General features: G+C 33.8%; 3 protein-coding genes across 4 annotated transcripts; 2 read left to right on the forward strand and 1 right to left on the reverse strand.

Moving 5' to 3' along the window:
- Positions 1 to 3088: 3088 nt before the first annotated feature.
- On the forward strand, positions 3089 to 5829 carry LOC110761118 (WD repeat-containing protein LWD1). 2 transcript variants are annotated; one of them, XM_021963518.2, is made up of 3 exons: positions 3089 to 3226; positions 3933 to 4565; positions 5185 to 5829. In XM_021963518.2, exons 2-3 carry the CDS (start codon positions 3970 to 3972, stop codon positions 5597 to 5599), a joined length of 1011 nt encoding a protein of 336 aa, XP_021819210.1. In that variant the 5' UTR covers positions 3089 to 3226; positions 3933 to 3969; the 3' UTR covers positions 5600 to 5829. The 2 variants fall into 2 exon arrangements, with proteins under 2 accessions (XP_021819210.1, XP_088112124.1); XM_088255998.1 differs by lacking the exon at positions 3089 to 3226 and adding an exon at positions 3272 to 3577.
- An 871-nt stretch (positions 5830 to 6700) lies between these two features.
- LOC110761632 (Vacuolar protein sorting 55 (VPS55) family protein) lies at positions 6701 to 10475 on the forward strand. Its single transcript, XM_021964175.2, has 5 exons — positions 6701 to 7610; positions 7698 to 7749; positions 8961 to 9000; positions 9091 to 9175; positions 9965 to 10475. The coding sequence occupies exons 2-5, from the start codon at positions 7717 to 7719 to the stop codon at positions 10146 to 10148; spliced, it is 342 nt and encodes a 113-aa protein (XP_021819867.1). The 5' UTR covers positions 6701 to 7610; positions 7698 to 7716; the 3' UTR covers positions 10149 to 10475.
- Positions 10476 to 15145: 4670 nt separating this feature from the next.
- On the reverse strand, positions 15146 to 17000 carry LOC110761576 (NAC domain-containing protein 90-like). The gene is made up of 3 exons (XM_021964068.2): positions 16757 to 17000; positions 16205 to 16533; positions 15146 to 15801 (listed from the first exon to the last, which is right to left on the reverse strand). The coding sequence occupies exons 1-3, from the start codon at positions 16920 to 16922 to the stop codon at positions 15439 to 15441; spliced, it is 858 nt and encodes a 285-aa protein (XP_021819760.1). The 5' UTR covers positions 16923 to 17000; the 3' UTR covers positions 15146 to 15438.
- Positions 17001 to 20740: the final 3740 nt, after the last annotated feature.

Raw genomic sequence — 20740 nt, forward strand, 5'->3', positions numbered from 1 at the left:
ATAGGATCTGACTCAGTGTTGGCTAATTCTAGGACTTTAATTAATTTGGCTTCTTCCTCAGATGCTAACTTTAATTGCTTAATTGCTTCTTTTACCTTACACTCATTAGCATAATGACCTTGTTTTTTGCATTTGTAACATCTGACTTTGCTTTTATCTGTGCTTTTCTTAAAGTAACTCTTTTTACCTTGTCGGGGGCTTTTCCTAAAACCTTTTGAATAACCTTTTGACCATTTGCTTTTCCTAGGGGTAAATTTCTTTTTACTATAAAATTCATTTTCAAAGATATAGTTAAAGTTAAAACTTTCAAAATATGTGGATCACTAAGGCTTACAGTAAAATCTGGATAACAATCAAAATGTACTGGACCATGACATAGACTTGACTCAATTATTCCTAAAACTCCTTCTTCAAAATCTTTAAATCTAGCATCTCTTAAACTTAATAAAATTGCAGACTTAAGTCCTAATTTAGTTAAGGGCTTAACAACGACTTGAACTAATCCTATATGTAGAAAATTATTGCCTTCTTGCCTATGTTTCTTAATTGCATCAAGATTAAGTAATTGGCATGTTTCATGTTCTTTTCCTAAGGCATAGACTTGTTCTACTGTCTTAATATGCGTAGTTTGCTTGAATGCATTAATTGACCATTTTTGCTTATAAATTTCTTTATTAGGGACTTTAGGTATATTCCAATCATTACAGTGTAATTCTGAACTAGACGACTCAAATTCTAAAACTTCTTCATTAATTATATCTGGAACTGGTTCCAAACTGGTTCTAGAAATAGAAGAATTAATTGAATTGGTTCTAAATAAACGACTCATTTTGCTTACGTGGAAAATTTAAATTAACTAAATTAGAGAGACTCTTACATGACTTCCAAAATAGAAAGACTCTTGGGATATATATATATATATATATATATATATATATATATCAGTTATTCTCTTATCCGGATGTCCGCACGTTATTATCGTGCGGATCCTATTTTAAACAGGCAAGAAAACAAAGAGGGGTAGTACAAAATACACTGCGTCCGCACGATAATAATGTCCGGATGTCCGCATAAGAGAATTTCTGTATATATATATATATATATATATATATATATATATATATATATATATATATATATATATATATATATATATATATAAAGAGTATATTTGCGTGGCTATACTCCTTAAGTATATTCGAATATTTAAAGAATATAGTCGTGTAGCTATACTATTTAAATATATTCGAATATTTAAAAAGTATAGCCGATCGGCTATACGCTTTAAATATTTTTACTTTTTATTTATTTATTCGAATATACCTATTCTAAATTGAAATCTAGTAGAGAAAAATAAAACGTGAAAGAGTAGAGAAAATGTGATAAGTTGCTCCATGTGCAAAGCAAAACAATTCAAATTAGGTAGTCATGTTTTCAGCTATGAGATTTTGGTGGCCTAGGACGATGCCAAAAAGAAGGACCCTATAAACACATGACTACTTATAATTAAAACATATATTTTTTTCATTTGTGCATATATATAGAATTCCAAAAAGAATGTAGACCTTTTGCAACTATTAACAAAATGTCAAGAATATTTAAAAAGTATAGCAAATTTTTTTAAAAGAATTAAATACTATTTATTAATTAATTTATGAAATTTATTAAAATATTTAAATACTAATTATTCACTAAAGAAATAATAACTACAAACTAATTAAAGTAATTAAATAAGGCTAAGATATTACTTCATTACAAATATTAAACCAAACAAACTAATTTGTACGAAAAAATTTAAAAAACAGTCCACCAAATAATTTAAAATAATTAACTACTATATATTTAGTAATTTATGAAATTAATTGAAATATTTAAATATTAATTGTTCACTAAATAAATAATAATGGAAATACAATTAATAATTAAAGTAATTAAACAAGGCTAAGATATTTCTTAATTATAAATATTAAACCAAAAAACTAATTTTGTTTTTAAAAATTAAAAATAAAATACTTATATTCAAATAAATTAAAATTTTATATAATATATATTTAAAGAATATATTTAAAAAAAAAAACAAAATACTTAATAAAAAAAGAGTATAGCGTGGCTATACTTTTTATAATACAAAAATGGGTTCCTTATCCTTTTCCCCTGTTTGGTACAAAAATAGCCAATTCGAGAGATGTGTGTTTGAAACTACAACTTTGAATATGAGGATAAATATCGTCTATAACTCTCACTTGAGTTGAAAGCTTTCATACTTGCGCACACTAGTGTACTCACAGGACCATTAGCCTGAGGTCTAATATATGATTTGAGATATACAATAATTTAGAGAGAAAAAAAAACAATTAATATGCTACTTTTCTTTGACAAAGATTCCAATAAGAAAGCAAAGTTACAATTTGGAAGTTGAAGGAAGGCTACTTGCATTATATATATTTGAAAATTTCCTCTCACATGGGTTTAGACCATTTGCATCATCATGGGGAAAAGTAATTAATTCATGTCATAGCAAAAATGGAATACTGTTTCGGGTCGTCTTTTTTAATAACGACAAACACATTGTCTTTTTCTTGTTGTGTTTGGTGCCAAGGAAGCCAAAATTTCAAAGTAAAATTACAAAAACACCACCTAATATACCAATAGCAGGGCTCTCAGAAAATCTAAGCATGCATACGAACAATTAGAACAGCCCATATGCGCATAGGTTTGAAGTCCCAAGGCACCGAATGAATATTTATATAAACTTCCTCCTCAATTGCTTGTACGGAAAATAAATAAATTTGGAAGAAGAAATTTGGACACCATCATTGTTGCACCTAAAAAATTAAATTTCGTAATATAATTTCTGAAATGGAAAAGGAAAGAAACCTGGCCAAAAGAGTCATAATTGAGTAGTTGTAGTATAAGGGGTCTGAAATAGTATAAATGAAATGAAAATAATAACCAAACCTTCTCTTCTCGTCATATAGATATTGACTGGCTATTAGCTTTCACGCCCTCACCTTCCATTCTCTTCTTTTGATTTCTGCTGTCTCCCCTACTTCATATATATTTATTGTTTCATAATAATATATATTTCTATTTTTATATATAGCCCCCTCAACTTTCATAACTACCACCATAAAGCTCAAATTCTTCATCTCCCTCCTCCTTGTATATATGTCTCTTGCTCTGGAAGCAGCCCATAACCACTGAAACTTCTTGAGTTTTCACCAATGTAAGTCTCTCTCTCTCTCTCTCTCTCTCTCTCTTCTTTTCTTCTTTCTGGGTAGTTTTTGATAGTTAACTGTAGGACTGTGCATTTGTTGTAGATGGAATAATGGAACAATATTATTATATCAAAATAAGTTTACAAAACCAAGAGGAAGAGTTCTCATCAATGACTCAATCTTTTTCTTTTTTTTATTTTTTATTTTTTATATTTTGGTGGTGGTAATGAGTTCTCATCATAGTCAAAGAGCTTCTGCATCTTGGTCTAATGGATACTGCTGCACAATTTGTCAGTACATGAACCTTTCCAGAAGACAATGGGTTTTATGTAGGGGTTTTGATAGTCAACCTTGATTAGGTATAACAGAATACTTCCATTTTATTTTTATTTTACTTTATTTATGGAGAGGATCGCCTTCTCTTTTTCTTTTTAAAAAATAAAAGTGTAGGCACCTAGCTAGAAGATTTTATATCTTTGTTTTTACATGTACGTTTTGTTTTTTTAGACTGCATGTATATATCTTGCAAACACGGGCTTAGGCTTAGCTAAGTTGGTTAGAGCGGATGTGCTCCCTACTCTGCACCCGAGTTCGAATCCCCCTCTCATAGTTTATATTAAATGAAAATAAAATATCGTTTGTATAAATAAAAAAAAATTGAAAATTTGTAAATTTGTATATTATTTGACATTTGACACTAAAATCACCATGCAGCTAGAGAGAAAATACACAAATTTCAATTATTCCAAGCATGCAAAGCCCAGTAGAGAAAAGAGCAGGAGTGTACACCTACGTAAGCCAGTGGCCTATCTACTCCTTAGCATGGTCAGTCCGCCATGACAAGCCCTCACGCCTTGCCATAGGCAGCTTCATTGAAGACTACAGCAACAAGGTTGAGCTAGTCCAATTCAACCGGGACACCTCCGATTTCGCTACCGATAATCGCCTAATTTTTGACCACCCTTACGCACCCACCAACCTCATGTTCTTCCCCTCCAAGGACCCCTCGAACCCCGACCTAATTGCCACATCCGGTGACTACTTGAGGCTTTGGGAGATCCATGATGACAGAATTGAGCTCAAGTCCCTGCTCAATGGGAACAGTAGCAGTGAATTTAATTCGGCTATAACATCTTTTGATTGGGCTGAGTGTGACACTAAGCGTGTGGCCACGTCTAGTGTGGACACTACATGCACAATTTGGGACATTGAGAGGGAAGCTGTGGACACTCAGTTGGTGGCTCATGATAAAGAAGTGTACGACATTTCTTGGGGTGGCTTCAATGTGTTTGCCTCAGCTTCTGGGGATGGCACTGTCAGGGTCTTTGATTTGAGGGACAAAGAGAGGTAAGGGTTAATTCACAATTTTACTTTGCATGCAATTTTTTTAGACTGAAAACTCAAGTCTTTTATTCCGTATTTGTTTTGAGAGGGGGAATCGAACGTGAGACCTTTTTTAATTTGGGATAATTGAATGAGAAGTACTACTGGACTAAGTTTTAGTTGCCTAGTTGATAAGAAGTCTGTAGCTGAGTTCAACGTACTTCTAATTCAGGGGTGGACATACATGAGGTCAAGTGGGGCAAAAAAACTTATTTGTAACATAGATAACACTGTTTTGCTATTCTTGACCAATAACACAAAGACACGTGAAAAAAGTTATCCTACATGTCATTACATTATGGACTAGAAATAGCAAAAACTGATATCCCCATTGCATGAGAGTTTCTCCTAAGCCCCGTACAGTTCTATTTAGCCTACTATAATTACAGTAAAAAAAATTGAGCCCGCCAGAGTTCTGATTCATAAATCTTGTGATTTGAAGTTCTATTATTGTAAGGAAGAGAAAAGTCAATTTTAATTTGTCTTTTCTTAACCTATATTTGCATTTGATTTATTGTAGTAGAATGATTTACTAATCGTATTACTAATAAATACAATAATTTTCTACAAATTTTTTCAATAGGTCAACCATAGTGTATGAAAACCCATCTCAAGACGGATCCTTGCTGAGGCTGGAATGGAACAAGCAAGACCCAAGATTCATTGCCACAGTGGGCATGGACAGCAACAAAGTGGTGATTTTGGACATCAGATTTCCTACAGCTCCTCTCATGGAGCTTAAAAAGCACGGATCCAGTGTGAACGCCATTTCCTGGTCCCCAGGTATGGGCCACCAGATATGTTCTGTGAGTGATGACTCAAGGGCTATGATTTGGGAGGTGGTCAAACCTGGGGTTCAATCAGACGGTGGTGGGAATGTGGAGCCAGAGATGTGGTATGGAGCGACGGCTCAGATTAACCAAGTGCGTTGGTCTGCTGTGGAGTTGGATTGGATTGCTATTGCCTTCTTGAATAAGTTGCAGCTCTTGAAGGTTTAGAAATTAAAAGGTTCATGAAAATATATATATATATATATATTAGTATCGTTGGCAATTTCAGGGGCAATGGCATATTTAGAGTTGTATAATTAAGAGTGGAAAGGAGAAACGGGAATTAATTTAACTGGGAGATATTTGTAAAATACAATTTTCGTGTGACAATGGAAATGGTCAAAATGTTCATTGACCAATACCACAATGAAGTTTTGTGTCGTGTAAATTTTTATTAAGTATGAACCTCTTGTCTTGATGTGAATGTTGACTGACCGGCACAATTAGGTAGTTGATCAATGTAAATTTTTCTTGAGTATGAATTTCTTATCTTGATGTGAATGTTGACTGACCGGCACAATTAGGTAGTTGATCAATGTAAATTTTTCTTAAGTATGACATTAACGCGAGAAAATTTTTGTTATATTTTCCTTTTTTCTTTTTATTAAATTCATTTTGTTAAGGCCTGTTTGATTCATGAGAAGGAGGCTTGAGGATGGTAAATCAATTGCTTTCCCATATTGATAAGTTTGAGCATGAGAAATAGTTGTATGGCACATGAGAAAGTAGGAGGGAATGTGAAGCCCCTCCTCCCTCCTTAGGTCTTGTTTTCCCCCCTCATAGGAAAGTTTAGGAAAATGAGCCAATATTAAATGCACATTTTTCATAAGAAGTTTATGTGAAGTGAAATAAAATGGTATTTCCTGGTTACTTTCTCAGCATTACCAAACATGGAAAATTATTTCTCATCAAATCTTTTCCGCCTAAGTTCTTTATGATTATGGAAGATCTCATTTTGTTTTCGTTTAATTAATAAACAAACTCAAACATCATAGGAACAATTGTTATTCATGTGGATCTCATCTTTATTGGTAACCTAGTTTACAATGTAAAAATAGTTTTTATCGATTCATACACCAAAATGGATTTACATTATTACTTCCATTTTCTAATGCTAAAAGTAAATAAATAAATAAAAGTTTATCAAAACATAACCCCCCAAAAAAAAGAAAGTAAAGTAGTTGGAGTTACTGCCTTTACAGTTTACTGCCGCAAAGAGTTACCCGGCAAAAAGAACCAGACTCCACTTTGATTAAAATTTTAGTTTTATTTAATTTCAATTTGGGCTTGAACCGAAGACCTATCGAGGAACACCTACACTTCAGCAATTTCGCAAGCTCATCGTTTTGCTTCTTCCGTCGCGATCAGCGAACACGAACCTTCCTCCGCCGTCATTACCAACAAAGAGAGCTCTCGTCTCTTCGATGGCGATGACCATTGAAGGTACAATTCTTAATGCACTGTGTTTCCCTTTTTTCTTTTTTTCTTCTCTTCATGTATCTCAAATCTTCGATTCTTTTCAAATCAATTTTGGTTTTGGCTGGGCGACGAAATTTTTTTGCAGAATTTCGTTGAATAATATCAAAAAACTGAGATAAGCCTTTTCTCTTGTTCCAATTCCCCGCTGCAAAAATTGGAGAACTGGAATCGTGTGGGCTTGAGAGCTGAACATTCTGGAATTGTGCTCAATTAATTAGGGTTTTGTGTAGTTGATCTTTTTTAGTACAAATTACAATCATATTTTATGATTTCAAACACCCCAGTTTGAATGCTTATCTTAATCAGAACTTTTTTTTATAAATAAAAACTTAAAATTCTATGTATATTTCCAATATGATATCTTATAAGAAATGGTTTTTTTTTTTGGGTCAAAAATAAGAAATGGTTAATCGTATCAATTTGATTTTAGTGGCAACTTACTTTTCGGTAACGTTAATTGGGGAGCTCGAATTTCATGCATGGTTGCTATATGTAAATTGGGGGCATTAGTTCACAGATTGTGAAAGGGTTGCGTTGTATGCGTCGAGCATGAATTCCTGTGACTATATATAAGATAAGTTATGTAATTGTGTTTATTATTGAACCTTCAGTCATATTTTGATGGCATTGATTACTAACCCTTTTTGTTTTTGGTGCATTGTTGCTCTGCGTGTTGTTGACCGGTCGTGTTCTTTGCAGTGTAAGTAGGAATTTAGTTCTGTGATCTTAGCCCTGTTATGCAGCTTATCTCAAACAGACTTCTAATTACGAATTTCTCTGTGTACAGGCTTGCAGGACTTGCTTTTATGTTTTCAGCAAGCATCTTGCTACAGATCCTGGTAATTTTTGTATGGTTTAAATGTTTGTAGTGGTTTGGAATACTTTGCAATTTCCTGTTGCTTTAAATCACATGCTGTCTTTTGTATAGTAAATGCTGTAGCCTGGTAATTTTTGTATGGTTTGAATGTTTGTAGTGGTTTGGAATACTTTGCAATCTCCTGTTGCTTTAAATCATGTGCTGTCTTTTGTATAGTAAATGCTATATAATTATGTTTTGAAAGTTTTGTGCCCTTGTACTCAAACAGACGCTCATATATATGCATGTGCAATTGTAATTATATCCCAGTATTATGTTATGCCATACATAGTCTGTCTTGCAAATATGGCAGATGCATCAAGAATAAGGCACATGTGCATGCGTATATCTTCATGAATCATCTTACTTTATGAACATCAGGTGTTATGCTTGTTTTCTCGTCTGATGCATTCACTTTGTTATTTTTGTGGACGACACTTCCTTTCATCCTTTTCTTCACGCATTGTTTATTTATTCTTTAAGGTGTGTGTGCTTGTGTTGCATGGGTTGTTGTTCTTGGCGCATGTCAGTAACTTTTGTACTTATCAAAAAAAGAAAAGAAGGTGCTCTGCTCTCTGTGATGAATCTTGCAAACACTTTGAACCAAACATTTCTAAGATATATTTTTCAAGTTCAATTGAGCTTTTAAACAGTGAAATTATTGAAGCAGTTGGCATATGTGACTTCTTCTTTATTTTTTTTGGGAAAACCCCACTGCATAAGAAAAGTTAAAGCTACAAACTGGGCTATTGTCCTGCAAGAAAGTTAGGGTTCAGTTTTAATGAGTATTCTTCTGGTTACTTGTGGACATTGGAAATTGGAGGATTTTGTACATTCGTTCCTAGGATGTGTTTAATGATGTCAAAGTGAGTAGGAGTACATTTATGCATTGCTTTTTAATTATAGTATTCAAATGTTCTTGTGCGGATTGGATGTTTTCTTCTTCTTTTTCTTTTGTTGATATAGTAGCTTACTACCAAGACAAAATCTAGAACCCTTCAGACCAAAAAAAAAAAAAAATCTAGAACCCTACTAGCAGGGTGTTATTCAAGTTGCCTTCTGCATTTGAAAGGGGCTTTTGTATCCTTTGTGATATTAATAATACTGCCTGATGATACATCACCAGATTGGGGGTTTGGATTTCAAATATCGTTTATGCTTACTCACTGTTTTTTTATAAAAAATCTGTGGCAGGCTTGTGCATTATACAACAATTGGTGGCCGATGTTATCTGGTGAGAGTAGCTAATATAAGTTTCTTATTCTACTTGGTATTTAGGGTTGGTTTGAGCATCAACTTATTGAAATTTCGATTGTTATTGTAGCTCTCATGTACGTGCTCGTACCCATGCCTTGCTTATTCTTTGGTGGTGGTTCTACTCAGTTTTTGCTTAGCAGGGAAAGTGATGGGTGAGTATTTTCTAAGCACTTTTACTTACCAAAAAGGTCATCTATAATGTAACCCTCTCATGTATACCTGGTATTTCTATAATTTTTCATTCATTATAGATATCCCGTATTTTTGTTTATAATGCCAAGATACTTGTGTGCCATGCACCGATTTATTTGTCAGCCTTTTTGTCGGAACTCACAACTGGATATAACCAAGTTTTTTAAGATCACTGCCATGGTTTGGATGATATTCTGAATACCTCAGGATTGAAGTCATTGGTTCAATTCGTTTCGATAGTTACTGTCCCCAAGAAAAAATTGATTTATTTTTTAAATTAACACCATAAATTTTAGCTTTCTATAAAATCAATTTTTTGAAGTATGCTTCAAAATGAACAAAAGGGGCTACTAATGTACACAAAGGAAGAACCTCAGTATTGAAGGGGGTTGTGATTTTCCAAAACTGCCAAGGGACATATAGCCCATTCAAGAAATTCAACACTAGCTAGAATAGAACAAGTGAAAAGGTACACATTGGAATATCGCTGAGAGAAGGGCCAAACTTAAAAAATATTGCTCCTTTTTAGGGTCACAAAACAGAGCAATAAGTAGTTATGTATGTAATTGTGGTTTTACCCTAAATTAGTTGTGACAAGTTTGACAACCAGCCTATGGAACTTTTGTAACTTGTAAACTGAGTTTGCAAAGAACCTCTATAATTCAAAATTACATGAACAGCTTCCTTGTTGGCTTTCTCTTGTTTTTTCAGGTCATATTCTTCGATTAAATAAAATTATTATATTGCAGGTGGGTAAATGCTGCTAAATTTTTGACTGGAGCATCAACTGTGGGGAGCATAGCCATTCCCATTATCCTTAGGCACGCTCATTTGATTGAGACATCTGCTATGTGGATCGAATTCTTTTCATTCCTCATATTTGTCTGCACTGTCTTGTGCTTTCACCGTGCCAGCCTCGAAGATGAGTGGTGATGAACATAAAAAACCTAGCTTCTTATCTACTACTGACTGGCAATCATTGGGGCCAACAATTATGTAATGTAAACAACTGCATGAAGTGTGATATGCATACAATGGAAAAGGAATAGAGACTCTTCCCTTTTGTAAATGTGTTCTATATCTAATGTTCAAAGACAATTTATTTTTATCAGTTTGTAATATGTTCAAAGGCATCTTGATTAATTTGCCCCTTTAACCGATTTGGGCAGGACATTAGGTTTCTGGTTAATGTGGGATTGCTTCTGTGTGATAGTGGTATTTGCTATGTAATATAATTTAACTAGAATTTTGATCTTTAAATACTATGCATCTCTTTTATCAAGCTGATGATACCAGTTCAGATCAGATGGAAGAGAGGGAAAAATAAAATAAAATTCGACATGGCTATGAGGATGTGAAGAAATTGTCCCACATTGGAAAGTTAAGAAATCTTGCAAGGGCTTATAAGGAGTTGTATCACTCTCCCAATTTCCAATTGGTTTTTGAGTTGGAACTTTAGGGCATGTTTGGTATTTTATTTGAATCAAAAATTTTAAAACAGAATTTGAGTCTAAAACCCAGAAAATATGTTTGGTATGTCCGGTTTAGAAAATCCGAACTCAAAAATATTCAAATACTTGAAGGAAGAAGGAAAAAAAAATCTGTTTTTTAAGAAACAATGTTTAAATTACATACCAAACAAGTTTTTGAATCTTAAAAAGTGTATTTTAGAACTCCTAAGAAAAATCAATTTTTTTGAGTTCAATACTTGATTTTGATACATAACGCCCCCTTAATTTCCTTCGCAGTATAACTTGCATAAAATAACCTATTTTTCCCCCTTAACCTGTATTACTTCTCAGAAACTAAAACTCAAGTAAAACAAGCCATATAAGAAACCTCAAAAAACAGCTGCAGAACCCAACACACAACAACAAGCCACCAACCAGCCACCAGTAAGAACATTCCATTTCAATTGCCATTCAAAGCACACAGAAAACAAAGGAAGAACATTCTTCTTTAATTGGTCATAAGGAAAAACATTCTATTCACAAAGCACCCACCCATTTGGGTATTGACTTTTGTTGTGTAGATATAGCTGCACCAAAATGGATTAAGCTGCATCCTCAACTTGTGATACTCGCAAGTGCACGAACCGTTGGTAGTATAGCATATGTAAGTGCGAGGTCGATTCCACAGGGATTGGTGATTGAATGATCCAATTTAGTTTCCCTACACAAAATAGAAACAAAAACAAAGAACATAAAACAAGGAAGAAAGAAATAAGTAACTCAAGCAAATAAGTTCCCAAGTTCAATTAGATTAACGGATTGATTCTAGCTAAAGTATGATTAAGCCATGGTGTGTGGTCATAACCTTGTGTTCCTAATTCCCTAATTTGATCATTTGTTGTCTAACCTAAAATTAAGCATTAGGAACCCATTAAGCATAGAAGAACATTTTAAACAACCAAGCATGTATCTAATCCCTGTTGTCGAATGTCCATACATACTCTTCCTATTCATAGTTCAATTCGAATTAAAGCATGGTGTATACTCTTAATTCAAACCAAGATAGCTAACATGCAAGCCTAAATGGTGATCAATCATTCAAACTAGCATATTAACTTATAAGCATAATGAATAAGAACAAAAACCATAATTGAAACTTGGAAACTAATCAAACTTGAAACTAAAGAAAAGAATTTACATAACAATGAAAATTAAAGTAGAACTTGGAAAGACTTAAAGGAAAATTTCAGCACAAATATTTCATTACAACAATTGAAAACTAGAAAATGAAACTAAGAGAATTTGAGGGAGAGAAGGGAAGGGAGCTCTAGAGAAGTGTTTGAGAGCTCCCCCCCTTGGGGTGTGTTTACAAGCTTAGAGAACATCCCTATTTATAGGCCTAAGGGAAGTGAAAATCTGAATTCAATATGGCTAATGCATACAACACTTGTTTTATAAAATCTGAAATGGTTGATGCACTTGTATTAGAAAATCTAAATTGGGTGATGCACTTGTATTAGAAAATCTTGAATTGGTTGATGCACTTCACCAATAGATCCCACCAGCAGCCCTAGCTCATCTTCATGTCACCATGACCAAGCTTCCAACCAGAAATGATAGCTCATACCTAGCTCACCATGACCAAGCATCCAACCAGCACATGCTGAGGTCAGCATGACCAGCAACTTCAAGGGCTTACAACTTGGGCTTCTCTTAATCAAATTAGGACTTTAAGCACTCTAAATTGAAGTTCAGAATGTCTTCTTTCCAGCCATATATCATTTGGGCCAATCCAAGGTCGGAGGAGGAAGTTAAGGCCGAAACAAATTGCTAACTCATTTTCCGCGCTGATAAGATCCATCCTGAGCATGGTTCTGTGTTTGCTAGGTAACGGACTCCAGATTTATCCAATGGGGCTGAATTTTGGATATGTTATAGTAAACACCCATTGGAACAACTTTCATGAAGAATGAGGCCTCATCCGAGCTGTGTAGGTTGCTGAAACAAAGCTTGCAATATGACCTACGGAACTGGACTGGCAGGGGGCTGTAGCCAAAATGAGTTTGTCTTTTAAGCTCTTCATCCATTCATCCAAATTAGGCCTTAACATGCTTGAATTGCATGAATTATACTCTCTAAAGCCATCATTATTACCTAAAGCTCAATGAACTGAAAGATAAACACAAAAAGGATTAAAAGCACAAGTTTAACTCAAAAACATAACCAAATCATAAGCTAGAAGGGTACAAAATGATATACAATTATGAACCGATCAACTTTCAGAAAAGCCCTATGGCTTCTTAATCGTCGAATCAAATTGATTAGCTGTTGGATCAAATTGGTTAGTTTGATTTGATGGTTAAAAGATTGGATTTCATATACATAGACTTTTGAGCTCTGACTTTTGGGCCAGGTTGTAGCCATGGGCTGATTTGAAGGTCTTTGCAACTTGCAAGGGACGATTAGTCGGAAGTCCACTGTCTTATCTTATGCTACAAAAATGAATGGCATTGGATGCCCGACAAAAATCTGGCCAAAATCTAATCCACGCCCACAAAAAACAAAAAACATAAACCTGACTGTTTCTTCTTCTTCTTCTTCTTTGTTTCATATTTGGATCTAGAACCTAAAATGGGTTACAGAAGCCAATGAGGTAGAGCTCAATTGGATCTCCACCTTCATCGACAGAGGTTCAAAATCTCAGACACCCAATAAATATTTGTGTAAACTGCCATCCTCCAATCGCTTATACTAAAAAAAACAAAAGATTACAGAAGGTACATAGATTTGTCATTGTAGATTGTTCCTAAATCTAAAATTCTTCTTTATCACTTAAAGAGAATTAAATAATTATAATCATATATGTCCTTGTGGCTGTAAAGACATTAACCCTCCTCAACAAATTATGTTGCAGCAACAAAATCATGTTTTACGTTCTACTTTCTGGTTTTTCTTGTTTCTTATGAAGCGACATCATCCTAGATATCATGGATGACCTATTCATGGTTTAAACCACGACTCTGGTCGCTAAGCGTTTGTTTGTACGGTCATATTTTAAAGTCGTATATAACATTATTGCTTAAAAAATAATACATATTGGTCAATTATTATATAGAAGAATTTAATAAAACTACTTGAGAGAGAGAGAGAGAGAGAGAGAGAGAGAGAGAGAGAGAGAGGGAAAAAAACAGCTAAATCGGAAATAATTAAAAACTCTTTTGATACGAATGTGTTTTTACAGAAATAATCATTGAAAGATGATGACCTAAAATCTGGGCGGTTCGGATGTGGAAAATACATTATGTATAATCCTAAAACAAATATGTATACATTTCTTACGATAAGGAACATCTTTTTCATGGAAAAACTGACATACGTGTATGGTTTTTTTTTCTTGGGGAAGGAATAATGATCCCTTAAATTTGGAGAAAAAAGAATGAACAAAGTCAAGTGGCGGTTCATGCGTGTTTCTGACTAAACGTGTATACTATTTCAGTTTGCGGAGATACAAGAAACAGACGAAGCAACGTTGTTGGGACTTCGGGGACTTTGCTGTGGCTAACTTCCTCCATTTTGCACGTGGAAGACCACATTCTTCTTGGCACATAATGATAAGAAAGAAAATAATCAAGTATTTTCACACCTAGGAATTTCCAAGAGCTTTTCTTTTGCAAAACTCAATTTAGCTTCTTTGATTTTATGGTGAAATACAAAGGTCAAAGATTATTGTTATCGACATCTCATCGACATCAACACTAAAGTCTGATGCATACAAGTGTATATGAAGTAGGTAAAGTTCATAAAAATTTCTCACTTAGTCACCCAAAAGGTAATTTGATTGATTGATAACCAAAGAATTTGCCGCACCGCCCTTTTAATTATGGAGAAATTCTTCAACTCGGCAGGTGGATTACATCAATCTTAATACAAAAATCTTTTTTGTGTTGTGTGTATGGCCGAATATATGATGTAATCCACTCGTCAAATTAAAGAATTTCTCCTTATGCATGTGTACGTATATTTGACTAGATTCGTGCTTGTGCGTACATATGTATGTATTTTTGGATGCTTGCCTACTTTGTTTACAACACGAACCAATTTAAAAAAATACATTTTGTTTTTGTAGGCGGCTTATGCATGGAATATGTGTAGTATTTGCATTTTGGAAATGATTTATGTGTGATAGTAACTTCACATGCATGATGACGATGATGTAAATCTTTTCAACTAGGGAATTTCCCTTCTCGATGCAATTCCAATCATTCACATTAGTTGATCTATAAACATATCTCATATTTAGACCATTATTTAAAAACCTTGGGAGAAAACATGATTTTTAATGATCAATCTGTTCAATGATGACGTTTAGTTTTTATTTTGCTGAAGGAGTTAGATTATGACTTAACATCTCTTTTAAATCAGAACCAGAACTTATGAATTACTTCTCACCATTTTACCAACAAATACTATTCTCCACTTCTGAAAAATCTCAAGATTCATATAATCCAAGAAACATATATAATACATGAAGGTACAGTGTGCAAAGAAACTTATAGTTATTATTTGTTACAAAGGAAATATCAAGAGATGTACTTCAAACTTTGCCCTTACATGTGAAGGTACTCTCTACCACTTGAAGCTACAAGTCTAACACAACAAGATTTGGCATTTTGTCCATAACTCTAATACAACTATCTCATAACTTGGTTAAACTCTACAAATCATCAATTTCATTTTGAGTGAAACTAATAATCTTCTCCTTATTTTCTTCCTTAAAGCCAATTATTATTGATCATCAATTGTTCCAAATCCCAAAGTGCTTCATTATCAATGACCATTGGCAAGGTTCCAGTTTCACCTGCAGGTTGAGAGGGTGGTTGAGGGCCATGATGATCTCCTGAGGATGAACTCTCTGGTGAGCTTGAGTTTCTTCTCTGATCACTACCCATGAGGGGGTTCCTGCTATGTGATGTTGAACCCTGATCCTGATGACCTGCACTTTCATGAGCAGCAGCCGTTTGATTCAAATTCAAACTAGGGTTGCTCATGATCTCCACCCCTAGAGGTCGTCTGTCGAATGCCCTCAGGCATTTTGATTTCTTGTACACTCGGCACAAACTGAATTCTTGCCTCAACTGCATGCATGCCAACATAAATTAATAAATCTAGAGCAACAACATAATTAAGTTTATGAAGTTTTAATTTGGTAGATATTTCATTAACAACATAACAAAGAGATTTCAAATTTCCTATTAATTACAAAACTATCATCGATTTCTTAAAACAAGCACAACCCCAAAACCTCATAAAAAAACCTATAAATTGATATATAACTAGTGCTAAGAAAAACATTGTGGTCCAAGCGGTTCCACTAACATACATATATCAAGTCTTTTCGAGTTTTTATGATACGCAAATTAAATGTAGGGTTAGATCTTGTGTGCTCAAAATTATTACGAATTATTTGACAAGTTATATGATATCTAGGTTTCGAAAAAAAAAAAAAAGTAATTTTGGAGATATATGATTAATTAGTACCGTAGGAGCAGAAGGGGCGTTTGACGATGAAGAGGCAATCAATGGTTGATTTTGATCTGCATGATGAGCTTCAATGGCTTTATATTCATTCATCTTCCACTCGGTTTTCCTTCCATTAGGAGCTCTACCATTGTAGAAAACCATGGTTCTTTTGAGGCCGATGGCTCGATTGGAATTGGAAGAGTAAACAAAACTCGGTGACCCAGTTGCTTTCCAATACCCAGTTGTTGTGAGTCGCCTCGGTCTCCCTCCTCGAGCTTCACTCTCTTGTCTTGGGATGAAGAAGAACCACTGCTCTGGATCTCCATGGCAGGCCTCTCCCGAAAACTCTATAAATTCATTACATAACCCAACTAATTAATTGAAGTATAAACAAAACAGAAATACAAGTTAATTGAAGTCATGACATTGCAATGAACTATAATATGAGGAGTAATTCCATAAGCGACCTCCATTATTTTTTTCATGTTATTAAAATGATGCAACCTATCCTATATATACACCTCAAAAAGAAGATAATGCACCAGATAGAAGAGAGAGAAGTTTAATTACGTGGGAGGTCCCATGGATTATACTCGTATATGTAAAGAACAGGTATGACTCGGTCCATGACTCGGTTCAAGTCCTCCCTCCTCCCTTCCAGTTTGTTCTGCAAATAAAACGAAACCAGCTCCTCCTCTGTTGGGTAGAATCTAAACCCTGGTGGCAAATCCTCCATCTGATCTCTCTCTCTCTCTCTCTCTCTCTCTCTCTCTCTCTCTCTCTCAAAATGTTATGTATTGTGCTTAATTTGATTTTCACTTACGTACAAGAGGCTCATTATATATAGGATGAATTGAAGTTAGGCAAATGAGCAAAAGGTTATCAAAAGAAGCCGAGTGAAAGGAGAAAGGAGGGACAGTTTTGAGTTGCTTGGAAATTTCTACGCGCTTGTATGAGAAAATATTCTCTCTCCTTCAGCTTGACTTCAAATCGGTCAAAATATGTATCCCTGTGTGACAGTCTAAGGCTCTTTCTCTACACCCGCTGTTGTATAATTTGGTTTACTATATTTTTCTTCAACCAATAATATGTTAACATTCGCAGATTAATTCATGTGCAGTTATTTTTTCATAAATAATTTAGCAGCATAAAATATCCAAGGATCCTTCCAAGACTATGAATTATATGAACTTTACCCGACTAATATATCCAACTACAAGGATATTTTATACAATTATTTATTTATTTTTAAAACTATTAGATCAATATCCTTGTGATTGTAATTGTAAAGATAAAACTTAATGCATCACATTGTAAATAAAACAACCCTTCTAGTTGAGCTATGGAGAGCTCAATTGAAATATACACAAATTTATGTGGGTGTTTATCTATATATTTAGTAGAAAATAAGGAAATATAAGTATTATTAGCACCCAAAAAAATCCATTATGCACTCCTCCCTCCTTTATCATTCTCATTAAAGAGAAGTGCATGATGACTATTTTGAAGTGCCGAACAGCTGTCAATATAATTTATTTCAACTGAGCTGTGAAAAGACAAACGACTTTAGATGGAGAGCGAAAACAAGTGAAAATTCAACAAAGTGTGAAAGCTTTTACCTTTGTATTCTCGTGTTTCTTGACAAGACTTTCATATTTTCAATTTTACCGTAAAAATGAGAAAAATAGGTCTTGGTTGGTTTCTAAACTAATGTCCAAAATTCAATTAATTTTGTAAGATATTTTAGATGGGCAGCCGAAATATAATGAAGACTCAAAGTGGAAAGTTGACGAAGTGAGAAACCTTTGCAGTGTTTCTATTACAAGTCTTTCCCGTATTTTTCAATTTTAACGTAAAAATGAAACCTAGGAAAATAATTTTTTGGTTCTTTCTAAACTAAAGTACAAAATTGAATTGTTTTTCTAAGTGTATTCTCCATTACAAGAAAAATGCCTATTTTGCGACAAGTATTTACGATGGTCGATGCGGTTCACGCAAATATATGTAATTTTGCACGCTAGTGATTCGTGCCAACATAATTGTAACACCTTAATTAGTAACATCACGAAAATACCATGAAACTTAGCCCCAAATTTTCTATGTTTGTAATTGTGTAAGTAAGTTAGGAGTTATCGTATTAATGTGTCTTTAAATTTGACCACATTTTTCTTTTGGAGTTGGCGTATTAATAGTGTAAATAGGGTTGGAGTTGGGAACTTGATCCCATCAAGATATATAGAGTGAGGCTACCTTACAAATTTGGTTTGGTGGTTGTCGTCAGTTTGTAGTAGCCTTTGATTGTTCTGTTTTCTCTGAAAAATTGAAAATTAGAACTGATTTCATTTAGAACTAAAGCACTTCGGGTTTGTTAAGGTTGTTTTTATTATTACAATTAGTATTCATGATTTTATTTTTATTTTTTTTTAGACAAGAAAATTAGAATCTTCCTAATTTGTCTTTCTTATTGTAGATTCAAAGATTTCAATAAAGAATTGTTCGTGTGAACGATAGTTGTGGTTTTCATTGATATAAAAATCTTAAATTTAGAAGGTCAGATTGCCTATCTCCCACAACTTTATGTTTCTACAAGTATTATTTTCTAATTTTGATTGGTAGGTATTATTTCTTCTTTCTTCTTCAATGGCGGAGTCAGAATTGTATGTGTGGGGGGCCAAACCGTAATACAAGTATAGAAAAAAAATATTCAATCTTACATCAATAATATATATATATATATATAAGAAAAAATGGACATTTTTTAGAACTTTATACTCAATTTCATGTATCAAAACGGAAAAGTCTACTGATAAAATCTCATTTCCCTTTAAACTATTTATTTCATATTCCCTTTTTTTTTGTCAAACTATTTTCTATTCCTTTGGCTCATCGGTTTGATTATTAGAGGATTAATACTTCCTTTTTTATGTCAGTTGTGTAATGGGCCCACAAACATTTTACATATAATTATAAATGAAGTTATTATGGATTGCAATTGGGGGGCATTAGAATGATTATTTGGTTTGCATTGTTAAATATATGAACTAAAACCCAAGCTTTACTTTGTTAAGAACAAATTGTGGAGGGGCCAGGGCCACCTCAGGCCCTAGAGTACCTCCGCCCCTGTTGGATAACAAATAAAAAAGTATGGACAAGAGTTGGATAAATATATGGGATCGAACATCTACGCAATATCTCACTGGAGTTGAGAATTTTGTAGATTTTGCATTTTCTAAAAATATGGATGGTACAAGGATTTATTGTCCATGCAAGAAATTTCACAATCATTATTTGTTCATAAGGGATGTAGTAAGAGGGCATGGGTTTAGGTCCAAGTACAAAAATTGGACTCAACATGGGGAACCTGAGTGGAAGCCAGTTAAAGCGAATGCATCATTGTTTAGTTCATAACTTGGAATCATATCACGAAATGGAAAAAAATTTCCTCTAACATATCTTACAAAACCTTCTAATTATATTTGTGATAATGTATGTGTATTGATGAGTTTGATTGATAATTAAAATGTTATAATTGTAGGATAATAGAGATGCCCCTAAGGCATATAGAACAAAGAAGAAGAAAAATGATGAAGATGAAGTTTTTGATGAGGATAGTGCTGATGTTATTGTAAGTTTGAATATAAAGTTGTTGTTTTGAAATTTTATCTTTTAGCCAATGAACTAATTTGCTAGTGTATTTGTAGAATCAATTCAACTAATGTTTGAAATAAATGGAAGAAGATGAATAACATGAGTCATTTAGAGAGGAGATATTTACTAAAGTGATGCACATGTTGGTTAAATGAAGTCAGCTCACAACTCAGTCAAGTGACTCATGTTAGTTTCCAAACCACCCAGAAGAAAGCGGAAGCGGACATGTACATTATATTTAATGTATTTCTCTTATTAAAGAATAAATATTGTTAAAATTTAAGTGATCTTAGTTTTTATGTAACTTCGAAATATTTTATATTTGATGTCATAAATAGATTCTGGATGCCTCAAGTACGCACTGAAGAAGACTTAGTGTTAATAGCAAGCTGCAGTTTTTAATACAAGATAATGATGACTCCTTCAAGTTTTTAATTTTAATACTTTTGAATCCGTAATATTTTGTTTTATATATAGAGATGGTATTGTTTACATATGACTTGAGATCTGAGATGCCTTTTATTGCGACGTGATGTCGTCGCTAATGGGTATTTATACACTTTTTTTTCTTTTTGTGACGGACTTTGCATGTCACTAATGTTTCTGTATTTCACAACCAAATACAATCTAAGGTCATCTTTTGTTTTTTTGAGTACAAGTGATTTGCGGATGGGGGTTCACATAAATATTTATTGGGTGTCTAGGGGTTTCAAATCTTTGACCACATAGATGGAGATGAAAGAACTCAACCAACTGAGTTATACCCCATTAACAGGTCGTCTTTTATTTTGCAACGCAAAAACATTTCGCAAAACCGTAACCAACGGGCTCTAATTGTAGTTTCTCTATTAATTAACAAACTATTGAATCTCTAGCTAGCCCCCTATATATGCATCTCTTACTCGA

This window comes from Prunus avium, chromosome 7 (genome assembly GCF_965620075.1).
Source record: "Prunus avium chromosome 7, drPruAviu1.hap1.1, whole genome shotgun sequence".
Classification (NCBI taxonomy): Eukaryota; Viridiplantae; Streptophyta; class Magnoliopsida; order Rosales; family Rosaceae; genus Prunus; species Prunus avium.